This window comes from Coregonus clupeaformis, chromosome 23 (assembly GCF_020615455.1).
Source record: "Coregonus clupeaformis isolate EN_2021a chromosome 23, ASM2061545v1, whole genome shotgun sequence".
Taxonomy (NCBI): Eukaryota; Metazoa; Chordata; class Actinopteri; order Salmoniformes; family Salmonidae; genus Coregonus; species Coregonus clupeaformis.
This window is the reverse complement of record NC_059214.1, coordinates 26,750,235-26,774,261: the sequence shown is the minus strand read 5'-3', so window position 1 is coordinate 26,774,261 and position 24,027 is coordinate 26,750,235. Positions and strand designations below refer to the sequence as shown.

At 42.6% G+C, this 24,027-nt stretch overlaps 1 protein-coding gene across 3 annotated transcripts in view; it reads right to left on the bottom strand.

Moving 5' to 3' along the window:
• Positions 1-24,027, bottom strand: part of LOC121536692 (tyrosine-protein phosphatase non-receptor type 4-like) — a 91,574-nt gene that overhangs the window by 50,662 nt on the left and 16,885 nt on the right. For 2 of the 3 annotated variants that reach the window (XM_041844134.2, XM_041844136.2), the window contains exon 2: positions 9,168-9,322. In XM_041844134.2, coding sequence (XP_041700068.2) covers positions 9,168-9,305 — 138 coding nt within the window. In that variant the 5' untranslated portion in view covers positions 9,306-9,322. Of the gene's footprint in view, positions 1-9,167; positions 9,323-13,403; positions 13,579-24,027 lie in introns of all 3 variants that reach the window. The other variant, XM_041844135.2, reaches the window with a different exon arrangement.

The following is a 24,027-nucleotide window of genomic DNA, read 5'->3' as shown; positions in this document are numbered from 1 at the left end:
CCCAGTTATAGCTAATTTCTAGTCAACAATGGGGGAGTGGTTGCGTCCAACAAGAGCACAAAACGTGTGCATTTCTAGCCATCTTTGAAAAGCAAGTCAGGTAAAGAGCTTTATTTTGTGTCTTAAAGGGGCAGTGTTGGATTTTGAGACGTCTTGAATAAGCTAAGTATTCAAATTTGTCTGATTCTCTAATAATGGTATGGGAATATCAAGTGTTTTTTTGCATCAAACATTTTCAGTCACTTCCTTGTCTGAAGGACAAGTGGATAAACAGGTTAATGTCAAGCCCTGTATGTTTTTTTTTTTTTTCATGGAATGTAGGCCTACATTGAACACCACACATTGGCTGCTACTGTAAGCTGAATGATAGAACAGCTATTTCCATGTTAAAATGTTATGATATGCATTTTCTTCATAGATTTTGATGGTAGGCCACTTTGGTAGGCCTACATTATGATCAAATAGCCACAGTATCCTACTTGGCCACTTAAAACTGTAACTTAAAACGGTTACAGCCTCACATGCTGACTAAACCGGGCACGCGCATGTGTCCGCATGTTGATTTTGTCCATCCACACCAGACGCGATCAGGACACGCAGGTTGAAATATCAAAACAAACTCTGAACTAAGGCTGTTACGGTGACCGTATTACCGCCACACCAGCAGTCACGAGTCATGACCGCAGTCAAATTCCACATGACCGTTGATTCACGGTAACTAGGCTACTCTAAAACTGTGCACTTGCTAACAGCCATCAAGTCACTAATGGCCTGGTACTCAGCACTCGATTGTCCTTCTAATCACTCTGACATCAATGCAAATGCAATCGAAAATCAAACACTTCATGATTGAATTTGAATAATCTGCTGAGATAGCAATAGCAGAAACTAACATTTTTTAAAAATGTTGACAACTTGATTTAACCTCACCTTCCCATACGGAGAGAAAAGAGTGGAAGATCTGAGCGGTCCCATCAGGCCCAGTTTGTCAGTAATAGGTGGAAACTGATTATAAAACACTGTCATGGATATTGTTTCAAAGCTAAAAACAACTGCAGCCATTTGGGCGCATTTTGGATTCAAGTCAAATACGAGAGGTCGGCTAATAAACCTGGATGAAGCCATTTGCCGAATATGCGAGAAGAAAACATTTGATAAACACGTAAACACCTTGAATCTGAGAAGCCACCTTCGAATTAACCACCCTGCAAAATTTGATGAACTAAGAGGAACCTCTACCACACCAGATTCAACAGGTGGCGGCAAAACATGTGGCAAGGGGCAGCTGAGTGTTGCGCAGGCGTTCCCACGAGTGGAGAAATACAAACGAGACAGCAACAAACGGCAGAGAATAACTGACCATGTGACTCTCTACTTGGTAAGGGAGATGGTTCCTTCTCATACAGTTGAATAGCAATCATTTAAAGAATGAATGCAGGAAATGGACAATAGGTAAGAGTTACCATCGAGAGCATTCTTTTCACGAACGGCTGTTCCCAATATGTATAAGAAAGTGAGGGGAAAAATTATCCAAGAACTCAAAGACATACCCAACTTCTCTCTCACAACAGATATGTGGTCTAGCATAAACATGACCCCATACATGAGCCTGACTGTTCACTACATATCTAGTGATTGGTCTCTCATGTCTCATCGTCTTGAGACGACCTATATGCCAGAGAACCATACTGCAGACAACCTGAGTGAAGCTCTCCGGTCGGTGTTGGCAGAGTGGGCATTGGATGAGAAGAAAGTGTCCTGCATCACAACTGACAACGGGGCAAACATTGTGGCCGTGGAGAGGCAGTTGGGTTGGCCATGGCTTAACTGCTATGGACACAACCTGCATCTGGCTGACACAAAAGGTGTTGCAAGTCAGAAAGACCGCACAACCCGGCCTTGGGGCTCCTTAGGACACTCGCCAGCACCTTCTCCACGAGCTGGTAGAAGACGAGAAACCTCCACAAAGCACAGGAGGATCTTGTGATGCCCCAGCACATGCTCATACTGGTGAGTGCGTAATCTTAATTAGTTCATATTCAGTATTAAATTCCATTGCATTCAATAAATTTTTGGGTATTCAAATCAAATACGAGCTACAATTTCATTATCAAGATTTTAGTCCTATTAATATGCCTTCAATACACACTACCAGTCAAAAGTTTGGACAAACCTACTAATTCAAGGGTTTTTCTTTATTTTTACATTGTGGAATAATAGCAAAGACATCAAAACTATGAAATAACACATATCGAATCATGTAGTAACCAAAAGGCTGTTAAACAAATCAAAATATATTTTATATTTGAGATTCTTCAAATAGCCACCCTTTGCCTTGATGACAGCTTTGCACACTCTTGGTATTCTCTCAACCAGCTTCAGTCACCTGGAATAAATTTCAATTAATAGGTGTGCCTTTTTAAAAGTTCATTTGTGGAATTTATTTCCTTCTTAATGCGTTTGAGCCAATCAGTTGTGTTGTGACAAGGTATACAGAAGATAGCCCTATTTGGTAAAAGATCAAGTCCATATTATGGCAAGAACAGCTCAAATAAGCAATGAAAAACGACAGTCCACCATTACTTTAAGACATGAAGGTCAGTCAATACGGAACATTTCAAGAACTTTGAAAGTTTCTTCAAGTGCAGTCGCAAAAACCATCAAGCGCTATGATGAATCTGGCTCTCATGAGGACCGCCACAGGAAAGGAAGACCCAGAGTTACCAGCCTCAGAAATTGCAGCCCAAATAAATGCTTCACAGAGTTCAAGTAACAGACACATCTCAACATCAACTGTTCAGAGGAGACTGTGTGAATCAGGCCTTCATGGTTGAATTGCTGCAAAGAAACCACTACTTAAGGACACCAATAAGAAGAAGAGACTTGCTTGGGCCAAGAAACATGAGCAATGGACATTAGACCGGTAGAAAGTTGTCCTTTGGTCTGGAGTCCAAATTGGAAATGTTTGGTTCCAACCGCCGTGTCTTTGTGAGACGCGGTGTGGGTGAGCGGATGATCTACGCATGTGTATTTCTCACTGTAAAGCATGGAGGAGGTGGTGTTATGGTGTGGTGGTGCTTTGCTGGTGACAAAGTCTGTGATTTATTTAGAATTCAAGGCACACTTAACCAGCATGGCTACCACAGCATTCTGCAGTGATACGCCATCCCATCTGGTTTGGGCTTAGTGGGACTATCATTTGTTTTTCAACTGGACAATGACCCAACACACCTCCAGACTATTTTACCAAGAAGGAGAGTGATGGGGTGTTGCATCAGATGACCTGGCCTCCACAATCCCCTGACCTCAACCCAATTGAGATGGTTTGGGATGAGTCGGACCGCAGAGTGAAGGAAAAGCAGCCAACAAGTGCTCAGCATATGTGGGAACTACTTCAATCCTGTTGGAAAAGCATTCCAGGTGAAGCTGGTTGAGAGAATGCCAAGAGTGTGTAAAGCTGTCATCAAGGCAAAGGTTGGCTATTTGAAGAATCTCAAATATAAAATATATTTTGATTTGTTTAACACTTTTTTGGTCACTACATGATTCCATATGTGTTATTTCATAGTTTTGATGTCTTCACTATTATTCTACAATGTAGAAAACTGTAAAAAATAAAGAAAGACCCTGGAATGAGTAGGTGTGTCCAAACTTTTGACTGGTACTGTATATCAATCGAATGATGTGCACATTTCATTCTATCAATTGTAGGCTTTTTAAATCAAATACAAGCTACAATTTAGTTATCAAGATGTTGGTCCTAGATTAATAAATTGTATATAAATCGAATTATATGCCCATCGAATTCCCTTGCATTTCATAAACGTTATTATCTTTCATCCCGCAGGATTGTAACACACGTTGGGGGACCAAACAACAAATGGTCAAAATAGTTTTTGAGCAGGTCCCGGCCATACGACGGGTATTGATTGACGATCGAGAACACAAGCATTTCGATCCGTCATGGCAGGTCATCAATGTTCTGCAATCGGTCAATGCCGCACTGAAGCCTGTGGCCGACTTCACTGATATCCTATCTGGGGAGAACTATGTGACAGTGTCATCAGTCAAGCCCATTTTATGACTTTTAACGGGACAGATTCCCTCTCCCTAACCCAACGACTCCGAGCTAACGAAAAATATAAAAAAGAAGATGGGCAGTGTATTGCAGGACAAGTACAAAGCACCAGCACTACAGGGACTTTTGTCAAAGGCCTGCCTACTTGACCCCCGGTACAAAGGCCATGTGGGAGATGGCTTGGATGGCACGAAAGATGCCCTTCTTCAGGAGATGTTGGCACTCGGGGAAGTAGACGGAGGCGGCACCAGCTGTACAGCTGGAGATGACTGTGCACAGCCCCCGGCTAAAAATATGAATCTTGGTGATCTTCTTAGAGAAGAAACTGGCCCTGAAAGCTCCACCCCGGTACCCTTGAGAGTGCTTGCCGACACCGAGATGACTCGCTATATGGAAGAGAAGGAAACGGACACATCTGCTGACCCCCTGTCATGGTGGCGGGATAACCACTCTTGTTTTCCTTTATTGGCTCTGCTTGCTAAAAAGTATATGTGCATTTGCGCTACCAGCACTGCGTCAGAGAGGGTGTTCAGCACGGCAGGGAACATAGTTACCTCTCTCCGGTCTTCACTGAAGCCCAAAAAAGTAAACATGCTGGTGTTTCTTAAATCGGAACCTTATAGCCTAACGTTGGCGAGTGCTATAGCCTATGATAGTGGACTGAAACAATAGCCATTATAGGCAACAGGCAGCTTAAACTTTTAGCGCAATAGTTTTATTATTTTCTGTTGTGCTTTAAAAAAAAACATAATTAGAAGTCTTATTTATTCTTCACGTGTGCTTTTGCTTTACATGTATTACTATTTCAGTGTTTTTATTCATATTTTTTCACATGAACTTCATAACCAACCCCCTTTAAAACGAAAAAATAGAAAATTACAAAAATTCCTATTTGTAAGCCTAAGTAGTCTACATGCACTATTTGTCGCAATGCTGATGTCACCATGCTGCTTTTTTTTGCCCTCAGTAAAAAATATAAATAAAAGGCCATAAACAAAATTGTGTCTGCTAAATCATAACAGTTTAATCATTATATAATGGTGATGGTGGTGTTTAGCCTGCCCAGCTGATAATTGGCCATTTTAAATCAAAACTAATTTCACACATATAGGCAATTACACTGCGACAAGAAATGGTGTATGCCTTTTCCCCCCATTTTCTTTTACATCATCAATATAGTGGAATCATGCAGCCCATGTATGTTTTGATTTCATAAGACATTCTAAGGTTTGTATCATTCACAACTAAAGTTGCCAAATAACTCAAAATCAAGCATATAATCTGTTTCAAATTATCACTTTTTAAGCTGAACACAGAATAACCGTTCCATGTGCGCACTAGCTCAGAAAAATATCCTTTCAATTTTATTCAGCGAAGTTCAATTAAATTCTCACTATAAAATCATATAATATAAAATAATGGCACTTCTTCATATTATAATGTTTCATAGGAAAGACCTGCCTAAAATAAATAATGGATTTATTGTGATGGTGTACATGCAATTAAATTGATTTATTACACTTTAGACTTTTAAAATGTAGATATTTCAAAGGCACGCATCAGCAGCTTGCATGTGTGGAACCCCTTTATGTTAATTAGCGGTCAATTACCGTGAGACCGACAGTTATTTGCTTGACAATCACAGGCTGACGAAATTTCGTGACCGCCACAGCCCTACTCTGAACCAACTATATTAATTTGGGGACAGGTCGAAATACATGAAACATTAATGGATGTTTAGCTAGCTTGCTGTTTGTTGCTAGCTAATATAAACATTGGGTTGTTATTTTACCTGAAATGCACAAGGTCCTTTTTTTCTGGATCTTTGTAGAATTCTGACCCATTTTGAGTTACACAAAATTGTGTGTTCTCTACTCCGACAACTAATACACAGATAAAAGGGAAACCTAGTTAGTTTTTAGTAATCTCTCCTCCTTCGGTCTTCTTCTTCTGTGGACTTTATATGGCGGTTGGCAACCAACTTTAAGGCGCATTCCATCACCAACTGGACTGGAGTGTAGACCTCAGTTCATCTTTCAATCACCCACGTGGGTATATGCTCCTAAAAACCAATGAGAAGATGGGAGAGGCAGGACTTGCAGCGCATCAAGTGTCAAAAATAGAACAAAGTTATATTTTAGCGCCTGGCTACGAATACGCTCGTTGACATGAGCGACCAGTTTGGATGAAATGATTAAAGATGTGTAAATTGATCTTGCAATGCTCGCGCATGCAACACGGGCGGTGTGGTCAGCATGTCAGTGTTCACAGTAAACGCGCAGAGGAAGTTGCACAGAATTTTCACAACGTTTTAGTTTACGCTCAGCAGACCTGACATTTTCTCAGTGCTGGAAAAAAATTAAATAGGAGGGAACATTGCTTGTGGATACCATTTTTATGTCTCTGCGTGCAGTTGGAAGGAAGTTGCTAACTAGCGTTAGTGCAATGACTGGAAGTCCTGTAGACTGGCAAAACTACCTCTAACTTCCTTCATACTCGACGCAGATATATAAAAAATAATTGCCAAAATCCCAAACTATCCAATGAAACTGAGTTTGACCAATTCCAGTCCCCTTGCTTAGGGGGTCCGGGGACCTCCCTGGGAGAATGTTTATGTAGAAGGACTGAGAAGCTCAGTTCTGGTGACCTTTTAAAAAGACATGCTACTCCAAAATGAATGAAAATAACACCATCTGCTGACACCACCTCCAGAAATAAGCCCAATATCACATTGGCAAAATTATGTAAAAATTATTCTAATATATTGGACCATGCATTTAGCCTATGCATGGTCTATATTATCAAATGTGCAATCAGCAATAAGCATTTTCACCTGTAGCCCAACTGATGCATTAGTGGCTATAAATACAGAGGCTGAAGCATGGGCTTTGTCCATCTGCATTTATCCCATTGGACACAACATCCTGATTGTTATTATTATTATTCATTATTATTTAAAATGATTATCTCAAAAATTACATTTTTTGGTTTCTATTACAAAGTATGTAAATTGCCCTTTTAAGATGCCATTTCCCCTTTAAGAGCTCTGACGCACAGCTGCACCTAAACCATGCTTGAAACTCCAGCTGTAACTGCATTTTTTTTTTTACGAGGCCGAGCGCAATTGTAGGAGTAGAGAAATATGCATGGTAGCAATGGAACGCTTTAATATTGCTGATAGATTGGGGGTTCCATCAATTTAATTGTTTGCACCACTTCTAATACCCCTTGTTTTTTATTTATTTCATAACATTTTTTCCCTTTTAACAAAGGCCAAAACTGCTTTCAAAAGTGTTTTTCCCCGCGATTGCATTAAGAATTGTTGTGCATTGACAGCTTGTCAGAATACATGTTTCCCTCCCTATGGCTCTTGCAACTCAAATGCGCCTCAAGATGAATATTTCTCTCCCATAGAACACAAGCCCATTAGGTAAATAGGTAAACTATTCTACTATGAGGTTGTCTGATTTTGATTTAATAACATTACATGGCAAAAATAGTAGTACAGAAAATGACATCCTGAGCGATAAAGTATAGGCTTTGAATGACTTTGCCAGCAGCTACACACCAGTTTGAGTTGTGCACCGCGGTGGTGGGCATTAGACTATTTCATTCCCTTCATCTGAACATCGGAGTGTCAGCAACAATCATGCATGTCAGTTCAGTGCACACAACGTAATACATACACAATATTTGAGAAAACATTTATTTAGGAATTTATTTAGTAGAACAGACACGCTTCTGTATCAGGCTGTCATCTCCAAATCAGCATTTTTATTGCAGATCTACACTGATCTCAAAAACAACAAACAACAAACTCCAGAATCCATAGGACGGAAATCCGTTGCAGTGACTGAGAACTTTAACCCCTGGATACAGGCAGGCAGGGAGAGAAGGAGGCAGGCAGGGAGAGGAGTCTCTCTGAGTGGTACCCTGGGAGGGGAGTTCTATAGTGGGAGGCCAGGGGCTGAAGATAGGGCATGGGGCTACACACACAGCTTTACACACACACACACTAACACAAACACACACAGGACACAAATTGTCCAGCATCACATACACTCACACCCCATACACAACACCATGCTCTCACACCGTTTTAAGCTTGTCCATAAAGCACCTCACTATGCATGTATGAGCGCATAGTCAAGCATAAACCCTACTTCTCCCCACCTCACACCTGTCCAGACAACCAGGAATGAGAATATTTACTTTGACCTGTCTGACACCAACAATCACTCAGGCCCTTCCTTACTATCCCGTTCATACCCCCCTCATTATTCAGAAGTTCCATAATAACTATTATATAACATGTGGGGACAGTTTGTGACTTTGTGCAGCCACTTTTATATTCCCCCTGACCTGAAATATGATTGTGTGGCCATCTCAACACGCTCAATTAACCCTGCTATGTTTCATGGAGGAAGGCTTTTCCTCTTTCTAAACAATGACAACATGGAGAGAAAAAAACAAATGTCCCGTGGCGAACATTCTCTGTGGCTGGCTGCCCCACGATCAAATAACCTAGCAGCAGCAGTGACTGCTCCCTATCGGGAGGGAAAACACTGGTGTTGCAATCAAGACACTGAACACTATGATTTACTGTCCCTGATTGGCACCCAGTGTGTGGTGCGTATGTGTAGCTAGAAAGACGCCGTCAGTGAGCTAGTATGTACTTGAATGGGCAGCACTTGGAGAGGCTCCTCTGTGAGTAGGAATGTCAGGCATTTCATGGTGAGAGGAGCAAGGGCTGCAGCCCTGGCCTAAATCCCCATCCTCCTCCACCCTGCAGCTTGTGGACATTTTCATCTTAGATTAACAACATGTTGTGATCTAACAGTCCTGGATATCTTATAGGGGAGAGTTGCAGAATCTTGGCGCCAAAATAGCCTTGAAAGATCTACCGCTGCAAGAGGACAGTGTTCGATAATTGGAGAGCCAGAGTTTGTGTGTAGAGTAGGGCTGCAATAGTGCACTACTCTGGGACATGGCCATTTAGTGCTTTCGACATGGTTAACAGCACATTACAGTGGATCAGGAACATACTGTACATAAACATGAATATACTAGAGTTTGTTGTGATACTTACGTTAACTTTGAAGGCTTGGACGGTGTTGTCCAAGAGAAGTATGTTGCAGACCACCTCCGTGTGCTGGCTGTCGCGTGCCAGCTCCGACGCCCGGACATTGTAAGATCTGCCAGCAGGCAACCGGAAGCGTGCGGTCATTACGGTCCAAACAGGGTCTGCAACACAGAGACAGAGAGACTAAGGAAGTGGACAGTGACAACCTGGCCAATGGACAGATCACTGTAGAGTCGACATGTCAAATATTTTCAAGTCAAGTCAGTCTGGCAACACATACAGAATGAAATGCATTCTTTTGGGAGTGAGTTAGAGGGCAGCAAAGTGTAGGTCTAAATCGCTCCCTTTATCATACAGTACTACTGACATCAGCACTCTGCTAACAAGCCTTCACACGCAGAGGGGGCAACAAGTGCTCCATCTGACAAGAAGTACAGCAGCCTACATGCTGAATATAATTCCATGTGAACTCCCTGACAGAATTGCACCTCTAGGGATCGGCTACACTGTAGCAACGGAGGTCAAGCCCCCTTCATTTAAACCTGATGGATCCATATGGAAGGCTTTTCCTTGCCTTTCTGAGCGGTTGTCACAAAATATCAGAGGCATCTCCGATGATGAATGTGAATGGCAGAAGATTGCCTGAGTTTGCAGAAGTGCTGAGTTGAACACAGACATTGCAGGGGACCCCAGGGACCATTTCAAGCGTGCCGTGGAGAGTCACAAGAGCACTTGTTCCACAAACATACGCTGCCTGCTGCCCTACTGTAGTTAGCATTTCTGGGAACGTAAAATCTCCCACAAGGGGGTACAGTACGCCAGCTTTCCCAGATTAATACTACATTGTCCATTACTCTTTCTACAACTCCCAGATATGTCTTTAGCCTGTCATATAGAGGTTCTGAGTATTGTCTGATGGGTAACTGATGAATAACTAATTGTAAGTTCCTCTGGATAAGAGAGTCTGCTAAAATGACAAATGTAAAATTAATGCATCTTCAAGCGTATGTTTTTAATGCAGTGATGGCAAAAGTGCTCTTAGGACAGGCGATACAGTACTTGGAAAAGATTAGCCTAGTGTTTAAGAAAGGCCCGGGGGGGGATTACTTATGGCTCACTAGTCACGCATATGGTATGGAAAGATTAATCTGTGATGAGATGCATATGTACAATATTTTTTTGTTGTATAATCCTTTCCAAACATCACATCTTCAATATCTCCCAGAATCAAGTTGAATCATGTTCACTGTAGTTAATGTCAAACGAGCAGTCTCAGCAATGTGAAAACATGTCATCTCTGTAACCGGCAGAGAGACTCCCAGGCATGCAGCGTCTAAGATGTCTGCATGTTCATGTTCGCCCTCACAACCCTGGTGTCATACATGTAGGGCTCTACATCAGCTGGATGGAGCGGTTACGCCTGGCAGCGAGCGGAGATGAGGTGAAGTCATGAGGAAGCGCCGTCACTGCGGATCAGTGACACACAGCTACGAGCTGTTTCCTTCACCCTCTCAGCTGGGCTGTGTAGACTAGGACGACATGAGCCAAAGAGCGGTTTCTGATTTTTTTTAAATCATTCAACGAACGCAAAGGTTACCAGCTGTAATGAGAGAGCAAAACTACTGATGGCGATTATATAAAAACTGAATCCCAAATACGTCACACACTTTCCTCAAACGATTTCATTTCTAAATCTAAAGCAGTTTGTGTATATAATAATAATAGTAATAACAACAATAATAGTGTGTAATTAGTCTCCACATCCCATCCCAATGAGAGGAGAACAAAGCCCAGTGAGTTAGCGCTCCAGCAGGTAGCAGGACGGCCGGCCGCTTAGCTGGGAATGCTCAGGAAGCATGCTTCCATTATTGCTTCCTCCAGTCAGCAGAGCTTCCAAACACTTGGCCTGGGCTACCGTGTGTGTGTGTGTGTGTGTGGCAGGCTTCTGGCCCCCAGTGCTTTCCTCACCAGTGGGCTCCTCCGATGCTCTCGGCTTATTACAAACACAGACGGCCCAGCAGCCTTCCTGTCTCCGTCCCCCATCCTTCCACCTCCATCCCAGTCCTCCATCCGCCTCTACTATCAACAGCCTGGGCTTGACCTGGCCAAACCCCTCTGCACAGTTACACCCATTGGAAAGGTATAGTATCACAACAAATACTCAAGGTGTGTACCAAATGGCACCCTTTTCCCTTTATAGTCCACTACTTTTGAACAGAGGCCTATGGGCCCTGGTCAAAAGTAGTGCACTATATAGGGAATTGGTTACCATTTGGGATGCATCCTCAGGCTTAGAAGGAGGTCAGTCACAGTGCAGATTAGAGGATATTAGAAAAGCGAAGAGGAATCTCTCACGATATCCTTTCCTCCCTACTACAGTAAGGTGCAGTAGTGTACTGTACACTGTTCACCAAAACTGGGCCACAGAGAGAAACAGGTGGTCAATCACAGATGTAGAGACTAGAGTGTGTTGTTATCTTCTTCATGTGGGGTGATACCGAAAGACAGCTGGAGAGTGCCGTTGTGAGATTATGTTTAAATAAATGGTTATAGAAGTAAGCTAACAGAGTCCTAGATCTTTTTCTTTTTAAGGATGGTAGCTTTCACAAGGCACATAATTGGCAAAGGACAGGGACCAGAAGCACTGAATCACTCAGCAGAACAGAGCAGCTACATTAGACAGGGAGGGAGTCACTTTGGGGAATTCCTGCCAAGATCGCCAGCTACATGACAACTCAGGGACAACAATACGATTAAGAATAGAGGCTTGATTGAGAAAACTAACAGTGGGGGACTACCCTCCCTTGGTTGAGTAGAAGAAAAAGCAACACTACAGGTTTGCTGTATTAGTATCTATGACAGTACAGAGAATGGACTCAAACAACAGAGTGGGAAGAATGCTTGTTTCATACAGGGGGTGTTTAGCATTTGACCCCTGACCTTTCTGGATAGCGGACACCACCTATTTTGTTGGATGCCTGGGGGTAAAACCATACAGTGTTAGTAGGGAAATGCCCCCGTTTGTAGCTATGAGGACAATATCCATGCCCTCACTCTACCACAAGCTTCCCTGGACTCCTGGTGACACACACTTCCCCTGGCTGCATAGCGAATAAATTATCCTTGACTGATGAATATCACTTAAGTTCTGTTCCCATGTCCAATCCATAGGTTAGGACTATTCTATAGGCTGGTGTAAACAACCACATTCAACACACCAGCTGCACCATAAACTGGAAAGCACTGTTACGCTTCATTTTATTTCAGCAAGAAGATTGGAGCACACAAGCTGAAGAATGTGGTAACGAAACACTACAAATCCTAGTCCCAGAGTAGCCATATTTATGATGAAGGCAAGCAGTTTGTTTTCTGGTCAATGTTTTTTGAGGACTTTCAACACTGTTGCACTATTGACCTTGAACATATTGATATTTTCCGAAACATCTTGCAACGGAAACAAAGATATCCCAGCTGGCATTTGTAAGAGGACACCAGCAACTGGCCAGTGCCCACTGAAGAAAACACATCTAAAATGTTTCATTATGCTATCAGAATAAGGTCAGTGAAGAGACATTGTGACAGCACATAAGCTACAATGAATCCATTTCGGACTTAGTGAGTAGGTACTTTTTGTGCCGAATAGCTATCATCTCAGACCTTCATAAAAATATACATTTTTACAATCCAACAAATAGCACTTTTTGAGTTGTGTTGTGCTCTCCTAGTCTCCCATCTCTCCTCCATCCCCTCCTTTCCTGCTCCTCGCCCGCCTTCTCTTTTCCTCCTCCCATTGTGGGTAAATGTTTTGTGTGAGTTTGTGCTCTTCTCTCTTTCAGACTCAATTCTGCCTGTCACTCCCAAGCAAGGCCATTATGCAAATTACAAAATCATCAACTCCTCGAAGTAGGGCTGTGACAAATGTAACATTTCCCTTAACGTTTAACATATTTTATTTTGCATTTAAATGATAAAAAAATCATTAAACTACATATAGTCCCCTGTAGCTCAGTTGGTAGAGCATGGCGCTTGCAACGCCAGGGTTGTGGGTTCGTTTCCCACGGGGGGGTGGGGGGTGGGGGGGGCAGTATGAAAATGTATGCACTCACTAACTGTCAGTCGCTCTGGATAAGAGCATCTGCTAAATGACTAAAATGTAAAAAATGTGAATTCACATTGCTGATATTTTCCTGCCCCCTAGGGGGCAATGCAATTCCATCTACCGTAGATGGCTACCAGACTCACCTTACTGCTGTCCCCCACCCACTCAGCAACGATGGTAATTAATGCCGTTTTTAGGTTCTCTGCTGCCTCTCCTCCATGTTCTCAGTGGTCAGTACATGGGACTTCATGTCCCACTTCTCATCAATGTGATGGCTTGTTGCAGTGATGTATGCAGGGGTCTCATTAACGCAGAATTCTATGTTTTTCATTGGGGAAAAAAGATAAAAACGCATAAGAAATATATTGCTGCGTTTTGTAACTCAGATCTAAAATGCTTCTTATTGTAATTTCTGCACGGCATCAGACTAATTTTGTGCTTCAGTTGCACTTCTCTACTGAGATGAGAATTCACAAAAGGGCATTGTATCAGCAGACAACGCTCTGACTGATGTGTAGCATTCCTCCGGTACTTCTCAGTGTAGCTTACTTTTCTCTGTTAAAATGCAAGATTAACTTCAAGCAAAACATTAGGAAATGTAGCTGGCTACATTCTTTCTATGAAAAACAGAAATATGATGGCCAGGCATCGTTTTTACAAAAAATACCTTGCTTCTTCATTGTAAGATAATTTACTTGTGGCTGCTAGCCAAATAGTGTTGCACAAGTTATTTTCTGCCGAATGTGTTGCACTAAATGTAGGCTATTTTCTGTGAAGGAAAACTATAGCTGCACACCCTGATCCCTATATTGAAGCAAAACATTTTTTAAAACTTTAAATATAAAATGCAGGTGAAATGGTTTAAAACACATATTTTGATGGTCCATTTGAAAATGCTGATTTCGGAACTCTAACGCAACCCCTGTGTATAACAGCTTGTTCATAGACATCCAACAATCTTTTAACGCCCCGTATTGGGTTTTTGAGAGCTCGTGCTTTGTACTTGCAGAGCAACCATTGTACAATTTCTCCATCGGGCCGTCACTGTTGTTCGACATGGGACATGGCATTTTGTAGTCTGGTTCTAGATATGCCATCAGCGCATTGAAGCCGACATCCTCTACCATTGACAATGGCTGCATATCAACTGCAATCATTTCTGTAAATCAGCTGTGATTTCATCACCTCGTCCCTTATCGCACTTTCGTGTGAAGAGCCTGTCTAGTGTCTGTTGTTGCAGGCCTGCGCCCGCTGCCAGCAACGGTTTGGGTCTCACAGTGCCTCCCTTTCAGATGGTTAAGCATTGCACCTGTACTGCCACTGTAGCTCAATTCCACCTAGCAAAGTTATAATTTCACCACATTCTCATTTAACATCAAAGTATTGTCATACAGGACTTTCACTGCTGCCGTTTCCCTGTCTCACTCTCTGCCATTTTTCCAACAGTTAATGACGATGTGTGGAGCGCTTTATATCTGTGGCAAATAATTAGAAAGATGCATATCTCCTCCTACTAAAGTTACAGCATTGTTGCGTTAGGTATTTGTTACATTTGTATCGTTCCATTTATGATGATGATGATCGGGACCTGTTAGTGGTAGTTTTGTGATAACTGCACTGTGATAAAAAAAAAATTTTAAACATTGTTTTTCGCCTAAGGATTTTTTTTCTAAACCTTAATGATCCCAATTTTATTTAAAACGTTTAAACGTTCATACCCCTACCTCTGAGAAACCATTCAATCTCTAAAGGCCATTCATACACACAATAAATAGCCCAGCTAAATAAACATTTAGAAAATAAAACTTGTGGGTTTCTCAATCGTATTTCAGGTCGCTCTCTAAGGAGTGGTGTCGGAGGTTGGCTGCCTGATGGAGATCTACTGCTTGTATTGGTAAAACTTGATTTCCCATGTTTCTGTAGTAATACATGTTTCTGGTGTTCACTGGAGCCTGTGTGAGAGAGAGTCAGAGGCTAGCTTACAGCTGAGTGGCCAGCGGCCCACAGGGGGTGGAGGCCAGGGGATAGTGTAGAGGGGAGAGAAGAGGGGAGGGGGAGGTGCAGTTTACAACCTAGGGTTTTACACAAGAGAGAGCTCCAGTCCTTTCCAAGAACATCAGCTTTAATGTATTCTGAGCACACAAACGTTGCTCAAAGGTCAGCTAGCTGAGCCCAGCAGAGCCAAGCGGCGGCCACGGCGTTGTTGCACTGCCCGGCCAGCCCCAACCACCCTGAACTTTACAGGCCTGCTTTCTGGGGTTGAGCTGCCAAATTAATGCACACAGATTTGCCATTCTTCTCCTCTGGCCAAAACAACTTTGACCCCCACCTGCTTAATTTCCAGACGCTTTCAGGGCTCCGGCTGTGAACGTTTTCAAGACTAGTGTGTTTGCCGGTAGGGGCAAAATTTGCTTTGCTGTCAGCTCAGACCAGAGTTAATTGAAAGCATACTGTGCTTCTGTTAAGCTACTGTATGAACTGTGCAGCTGTCAAAGCATGAGCATGCTGGGCATTTCAAAGGTCTACATTATCTTGTAAATTGATTAAATAAGCTTGAGGATGTAGATGTGAAGCCTTTGCCCCTTTACATTGATGTTTGTTACAGTTGGAGCCATCAATATCCCCTGATCTTACAAGGGTGTTGAAATGATGTTAACCTCAGGAAGCCTATGAATCTCAGCTGAGACAGCGAGTGACGCCAGACTTATTTCCTCAACTTAAAGCATTAGGAAGGTCTGTGTCCTCATGAGGTCTCATGACATGACAGACTGTCGTGACCTCTGCCTGGGATCATGGCTCTAGGTCACACACACACACACACCACAGGCAGAGAAAACAAACAAACGGCTTGTCTATTTTTAACCAGCGCACTAGCAAAACAAGCCTAAGAACACATTCTCTAGTCACAGTTGGTAAACATGTACACTCATAAAACATTCACTATTCTACACCCAGACTTCACTAATTATCAAATGGGACAGCAAGATTCTAGTCCTGGGCCGGGTTTATAATTTTAACAGCATACTGCTGTAACTATTTAACTGCTATTCAACTGCAAAGTTATTCAGTTGTCATTGTAATTATGCATTGCAACTAAATCTGCTTAGATATTATTGTGTACAGATAGGCCTAGGCTACAGTCTAATCCAGCTTCTTGGACAATTAAAAATACAGTATGATTCATTCATTAAAACCACAACATTTCCAAAAGTGAGGCATGTTTAATGGGTCAGTCATCCAGTGATTTGAGTCTGAAAGTGGAAACTGGTTGCACAACATCATTCAGGAGGAGTGGTACAAAACAAGAGACCCTCAGTCTCTTTCCCATCGCACTAGACTCAGGACTTCCAGAAAGAGAAACATACATTTGATTAAAGCAGCACATTCACCAGATTTTTTTACTGCTTACATTAGCAGGTTTAAATGTTAGGGGGTTGTGTTCTGATCACGCTGCGAATTTCCACCCACATCCACCTTGACCTTGCACATTCCTGCCTGGCAGCTGTCGCAGTGGGGAGGCCAGGTGCGCCATGGAGTAGACCCCTGCTGCTCCTGCAACGCACTTACGGCTAATGCTGCAGCCAAGTAGAGCCCAGGCAGCATGCCTCACACCTGGCCTGATAGGCAGCTAACAGCCGGACAGCTCACAGTCCGCTAGCTCCGGAGGAGAGGTGTGGCAGCAGGCAGGGGGACAAGCCAGGGAGTTCCAGGGAAATCGATAGGCTATAAGTGAATCAGCCTCTTCATTAGAGGAGCTGTAAAAGGCCCCAGAGGTGCTCAAGCTCAGGCTGCTGGAGGTAGCTACTAGCTAGTAGTCTGGGAGGACCCTTGTGAATTCTTTATGGCTAGTTTCCGATGCTGATGCATCGCTTAGACTTGGACAAAAACTTCCTCTGTTGTCTCTGTGACTTCCAGGTTTTAAAATAGAGGATCCTGGAGGTGTGGATAGAGTGAATTACTGACACACAAGTGACCCTCTGTTCTTCAGGCTGTGTTTCTAAGAACACTGTCAAGGCATGCGTCAGTAAGTTCTAACTCACAACCATAGACATTGAATTGTCTTGGTAATGGTATTGACTTCAGTCAGCCAGGGGTTGCATTAAAAACGCAGGATTCTGCATTTTTCAGGCAGAAGCAATCAAACTTGCTGCGTCTAAAATGATTCTTATTGTAAATTTTGCTCATCGTCAGTCAGGGTTAGCTCCAAATCATGAATGTAAAAGGACTAATTTCGTGCTTCAGTTGCACTTCTCCACTCAGATGAAATAGCCTACAGTGGTTTGTGAAAGTATTCACCCCCTTGGCATTTTTCCTATTTTGTTGCCTTACAACCTGGAATTAAAATGGCTTTTTTGGGGGTTTGTATCATTTGATTTACACAACATGCCTACCACTTTGAAGATGCAAAATAATTTTTTTGTATGAAACAAACAGGAAATATGACAAAAAAACTGAAAACTTGAGTGTGCATAACAATTCACTACTATATTGGTGGTGCCCCTTGCTTAGTGGTGTTGCAGACTCTGTGGCCTTTCAGAACAGGTGTATATATACACAGAGATCATGTGACAGATCATGTGACACTTAAATAAAGTCCACCTGTGTGCAATCTAACTAATTATGTGACTTCTGAAGGTAATTGTTTGCACCAGATCTTATTTAGGGACTTCATAGCAAAGGGGGTGAATAGATATGCACGCACCACTTCTCCAATGTATTTTTTAGAATTTTATGAAATAAGTTATTTTTTTCATTCCACTTCACCAATTTCGACTATTTTGTGTATGTCCATTACATGAAATTCAAATAAAAATCAATTTAACCCTCCCGTTGTCCTAGGGTCAAAATGACCCGCCACTGTGTTGAACCAACTTTATTTAATTTTTATATTTTTGGGATCATTTGTGAGAAGGAGGCAGTGAGACTTTAAAGAAAGTATCACTGCCTCCTTCTCACAAATGATCCAAAAAATATAAAAATTAAATAAAGTTGGTTCAACACAGTGGCGGGTCATTTTGACCCTAGGACAACAGGAGGGTTAAATTACAGGTTGTAATGCAACAAAATAGGAAAAAACGCCAAGGGGGATGAATAATTTTGCAAGGCACTGTATCTTTGCTCATCATCGGATCACCAGACAGCGCTCTGACTGATGTGTAGGCTACTTTTCTACAGTACTTTCCTCCAGTGTAGTCTTTCTCCAGTAGCAAGTTAAAATGCAAGATTAACTTCAAGCAAAACATTAGGAAATGTAGCTGGCTAAAAACGTTCAATGTAAAACGCAGGTGAAATGGTTTACAACAGATTTTCTCGCAGTCTGTATTTTGAAAATGTAGATTTCTGAATGCTAATGCAACCCCTAAAAGCATGAGAATACTTAAAAAAGGCTCTTGGCATTTGGACAGGAACTGACCAGCAACTGCTGTCAGTCAGTTAGGTGCATGTCAGTCAGTAGGTGGTGGATCAGAGGTGGAGATGATTCTCGAGAAGGGAAACGCCAATATTATTACAAAGAAACTGCCCACCAAGTGGACACAATTTGATTCTGCCTAATCCTCTTCTTTATCATCACATTCAGATTTGTGCCATTAGCTTTTAATTCCAGATTAACAACGCTCTGCCCAGTCCTTTTGCTAATCATGCTCTGACCCATGGAGGGGAAGAGGGGGAATTAAAAGGGGAGCATAAGTGGCAGGACACAGTCAGGTTAATGGTTTCAGTGTGGAATCCCCTCCTCTTTGCCTCAAAGAGGAAATGAGGAGTTACGAAGAACAGACAAACATTGAGAAACCACATACAGGCCTACTTTAATCTTATTCCATTATAAACTGGCCTCGCAACATCTAAAACCGTCAACTGAACGCACACACACACACACACACACACACACACACACACACACACACACACACACACACACACACACACACACACACACACACACACACACACACACACACACACACACACACACACACACACACACACACACACACACACACACACACACACACCAGCTGCTCATAGAAGGCATGAAAATTAATTGTCTTGTACACACATGTTCACCTTGAAGAGTTGGAGTGCCTTTAGCATATTCTTACTGCAATTGTACTGTAGGCAGCAACGAGGCTTTCAGGGTGTCATACTGAAAACACTGTGTACACACACACACACACACGATTGAGGGAGTCAGTTAGTAACAGAGTGAGAGAGTGTGTAACTGGGCTGAGAATATTACCTAATAGACCCAGCAGCACATTTTGCTGATGACAGTGACCCTCTGATGCATAATGTAGGAATGGCAGGTCCCCAAGCTCCTGCTAGGCTGCCCTGCCACTGAGCTACTCTACCGTTTCTCCTCTAAATTATGTACAAAATTAATGATTAATCTGATCGTGAACATTTGCTCACTTTAACCAAACACACATTAACAACTGGTGTAGGGGGGGCCTGGCTATCCACTTCCTCCTCAAACACAAATTGCTGTGGAAAAAATATCTTGCTTTCCAAAAGCTGATCGAAAAATACTTATTATCTGATATAACACTTCTTCCAACCAATGAGTAAGACATGAGGAACTCCCAAAAATGTTCAAAAGCCACCAAAAGACCCCGCACAACAATCCCACCCCAACAACCAGTATACAGTATCAGTTCACTATGTTTGACAAGTAGTATGGAGCTGCAGCTTGGAGTATTGCGTCTTCATACTATGTAATGTATTCCCAGTGAATTTGGTGATGTTTTTTTTTTTCCCTGTTCAGAGAAATTAGCCATTGAAGTCACTCATCTTAATTCCCATAAAAGCATATGAAAGTAGCAGGCTTTGCTCAATAGATGGCACTATTCCTGCTATACTGCAACCTTGTATCCAGTTTGCTGGTCTCGTGTCTATTAAATGGATTGCAACATTTTCATTGCAACTTTGGGTAGAAAACCATTAACTTTTGTTCATGATGAAAAAAAATTTGTGGTCATCCTCACAAGTCAAGCAAGTCCTAAATGAAAGCAATTCAGTTGGTCCTTTTCTTAGCAACCTAAAGCTTCAACCACGGCTTGACAGTCAGGTAAATTTGCCAGTGGCACACCAGGCCATTGCCAACTAAAAGCTACTAGCACGAATGAAAAGAATATTGGCCCGGAAAAGCAGATGATGTGCACATAATTTCAATTGGATCTTTAATTTGAGGGCAAGTAGCCTATAATGCAGGGCCTAAAATTAACAACCGCCACCTGCCAAATGCGGGTAGATATTGGCATTGGCGTGTAATAAGTATATTTCACCAGCCACGTTGGCGGGTGGTCAGGGCTCCACAGTGCGAGCATTTCACTCGCATTTGTGAATAAAAATAGTGCTGCAGTAGCTGTTTTCAAAGTATTTCTGCCGTTTTGTTTCACAGCTGGTGAATTAAATGGCACAAAGTCAAAGAACTACGAATCCTATATAGACTATTCCACCTCGCGCTGCAACACTGCCTGGTTTGGAGCTGTGCGCACCTGAAGAGCTGAGTGAAAGATTATTTTTTAGAAGCGCTGCGTACATGCATAAAAGTTAGTCTAAATTGACTTGAAACAAAAGTCTACTGAAGTGAGACTGTGTCCTTGTGTTTTGTGGCTATTTACATTGTTTTGTTCATAAGCTAGGTAGTTTTTCTATGTTTGAGTTTCAACTGCTAGAGAAGAGAAGACAACGCCTCTACTAGTCAGACTCAATCTCACAGGCACAAACATGACTCGAGTCGCGCTACCACGGTAACCTCCCGCCCTAAAAGGGGCAGGTGAACATTTGTCTCATCTGTGATATTTTGGTATAAAAAAAAATATGAAATTAAACAATATACAACATTATTTTGTCTGGTAAAACATCTGAGTGGCTGGTAGATTTCTAAATCTACCTGCCACAGTGGCTGGTGGACCAAAACGTTTATTTGATGCCCTGCTATAATGACCTACCCTCCATACAAAATAATTACATTTTAAAATTAACAATATTATATTAGAACGTATTGTTTGGAGGGAAAAAATAAAACCACAATCTCAAAAAGGGTGTTATTAGTAATTTGGAACAGTCAGCAGTCTACAGTTGCAGGGCCCTACAAAATCTATTTTATATTTTGCGAAATTCTGTTTCCCTGGTTGTTTCCCTGGTTTCCGAGTATTCCTAGTTCTCTTTCAAGTTTTCGTTTTGGTATTTCACTTACGGGATACGCCCCCAGCGTATTCGTCAGAAGCATTTATTACATTACACCAGCCATAATTGGCTGGACGTCGAGACGTGTCCGTCAGGAGGGGCGTCCCTCCTACCCTAGAAAAGGTCAGACGAAGCATTTCCGAGTCATTCAAACACCTCTTCTCGCTTTTCATCAGAAAGCTTACCTCGACACGACTGCCTTTTCCGGAATTAGCTAAACTGTGCACAGACGTGAGCCTATTCTCTGGATTGTGCGGTGGTTTCAATTTTCCTTTTTTCCACCATAGTTAGAGGAAGATTTTTTGAAGGAGGAACGGGTGCAGTTGTGACGCGGCTAACTCGTTTCACAACCAAGTTAGCTTTAACCAAACAATGACTAGTCATTAGCAAGCTAGCCACCTCGCTAGCTAGCTTAACAATTGTGTGGTTTTGCTTCAACAAGAAAAGTTGTATTAGCTACACCAAGCAATCTCACACCGAGTGCCACCGTCGAAGATAACTAGCCTACCATGATAGTTTTTCCTGATGGCTAAAAACATAGCATCTCAGCAATGTCAACAAAGTAATCTCACACTCCAAACGAGGAGAAGCTCCCGGCACAAATCTGCTCCTGTGGAAACAAGATATCGGCCAAGACACTCACTCGGTGTTCCGCTTGCCTTGGGCTGCAACATGCCCAGGAAGCGTTAGCCTCCCCCAGCTCCTGTCCACACTGTGCCCTCTTCACAGTGACGTCTCAGTCACAGGCTAGCACCCAAAGCTAGCCTGAGTCAGAATGAATATCCCCAGGGGGAATTGTGGATCGACAGTTAGCACTAGCTGCGGTGACCAGCTCGACACCATTGCCCCGTTGTTGGAGGACTCCAGCAACGACCTCGCGGCCGCATTGCCGGGCATCCTGATTGGAGACGACAACGACTCCATGGGTCTGTCCGACAGTCTCCTTTCGGAATCGTCGGACGGAGATGATGACTCCATCTCCTCATGCCGGGGAAACCGGAGCTGAAATCTGCATTGTGGGACGAGATCTGCATTGCCACAGACCTCAACCTGCGTCTGCTTAAAGCCACCGTCCAGGATTCGGGAAGAGTGATGGGGCTCATGATATCCCAGGAGAGGGCACGATGGATTAATCTATCCACGGCGTCTGATAGTGAGAAGCTGAATATCCTGGATGCTCCAGTAGACCCTAAAAGGCCTTTTCGGTCCCACTGTCGAGATATGATGCAGAAACGGTTCGAGGAGAAGAGGGAGGGTGAAGCCCTCAAGCTCTGTCTACTTAGGAAGACAACCCAGTGCCTCGACGCACCTTCACCCAGGATGCAGCAGGTCGATCCCCCTCAACCTTCAAGATCCCCAGATGCCCAGCCCTAAAGGTATCCGCATGCCGAACTTGGCTAGGCGAACCGAATGAGTGTGCTCGCATACACCCTTAAGACCTTGGCTTGAAAAACAAGAAAAAAGCGGCAATAGTACAGTTTGTCCATTTTGAGACGCCGTAGCCAGTATACACTTCCTCAAAGTAGTCAGAAATAATCTAAGAATTCAATAAATCTGTCATTAATTTTTACGTTTTTGTCGAGGATATCTTAGTCACGCAATTTTACATCTAAGATGTTTGGTGCATATTTCTCAAGTAAGAAATGTGCATGAAAACAAGTAGTCTATCGTTGAATGAGAAATACGTCATTGAAAAAACCCTACTGTTTACTAATCAGAAGGGCGAGAAGTTTCTTATAAAAAACAGACAATATAAACACAAACAATGAAGAATAATCAAATGTTTTTTACTGCTACAATTTAAGAAATAAACAGTAGCTTTGCACTCAAATTCCCAATATTAGGCCCCTTGATTTTTCATAGTTTCACCTCCAAGTAGCCTAATGTCTAAAAAGCAGCCCGCTTGAAACTGGTATTACCACAGTTACGGTCTCTGTAGTCCCAGCAAACTGCACGTTATACCGGCAATATGCACAACGCTTACTAATTCTCTGAACTGGAATAAACTGCGTCTCTGATACAGATTCCAATGCCTTGCCCAAAATCTCAACAGGGGGCTTGAAATGATATTGATTCTGATGTTTCAGGAAACAATTTACACGGGCCAAGACATGAGAAATGTGTTTTTTCAACCAACAAGCACATCACAAGATAACAACTGTGTTACTATGCCTGGTGTTAGCTCCGCATCTGGTTGAATGCGTGGAAGGCTCGTCTGTCTGTCAGTGGCGAACCACTTTGCAAGTACACATGATGAGCGTAAACTTCTACTTTGGTCAGTGCTTATAACCTCTCCCAGCATGTCAACCTTTTCATGTTGTTCTGTCAGCTGTACAATGGTGAGATCCTTGTTTGGATACATTAATGTGAAGACACTATACAGATCATTACTATATTCACTTATGACAAACATGAACTCACCGCAAATTCAACACTAGTCAGATCCTTATTCTCACTCTGATCAATGGCATGGAAGTACTTGGTACCATCAGGACGTACATGTAGGCTATGTCATCTCTCATGACCGCCTGCTAACAAATTTCTCATATCATCAAAGTCAGTTGGCCAGACCATGCT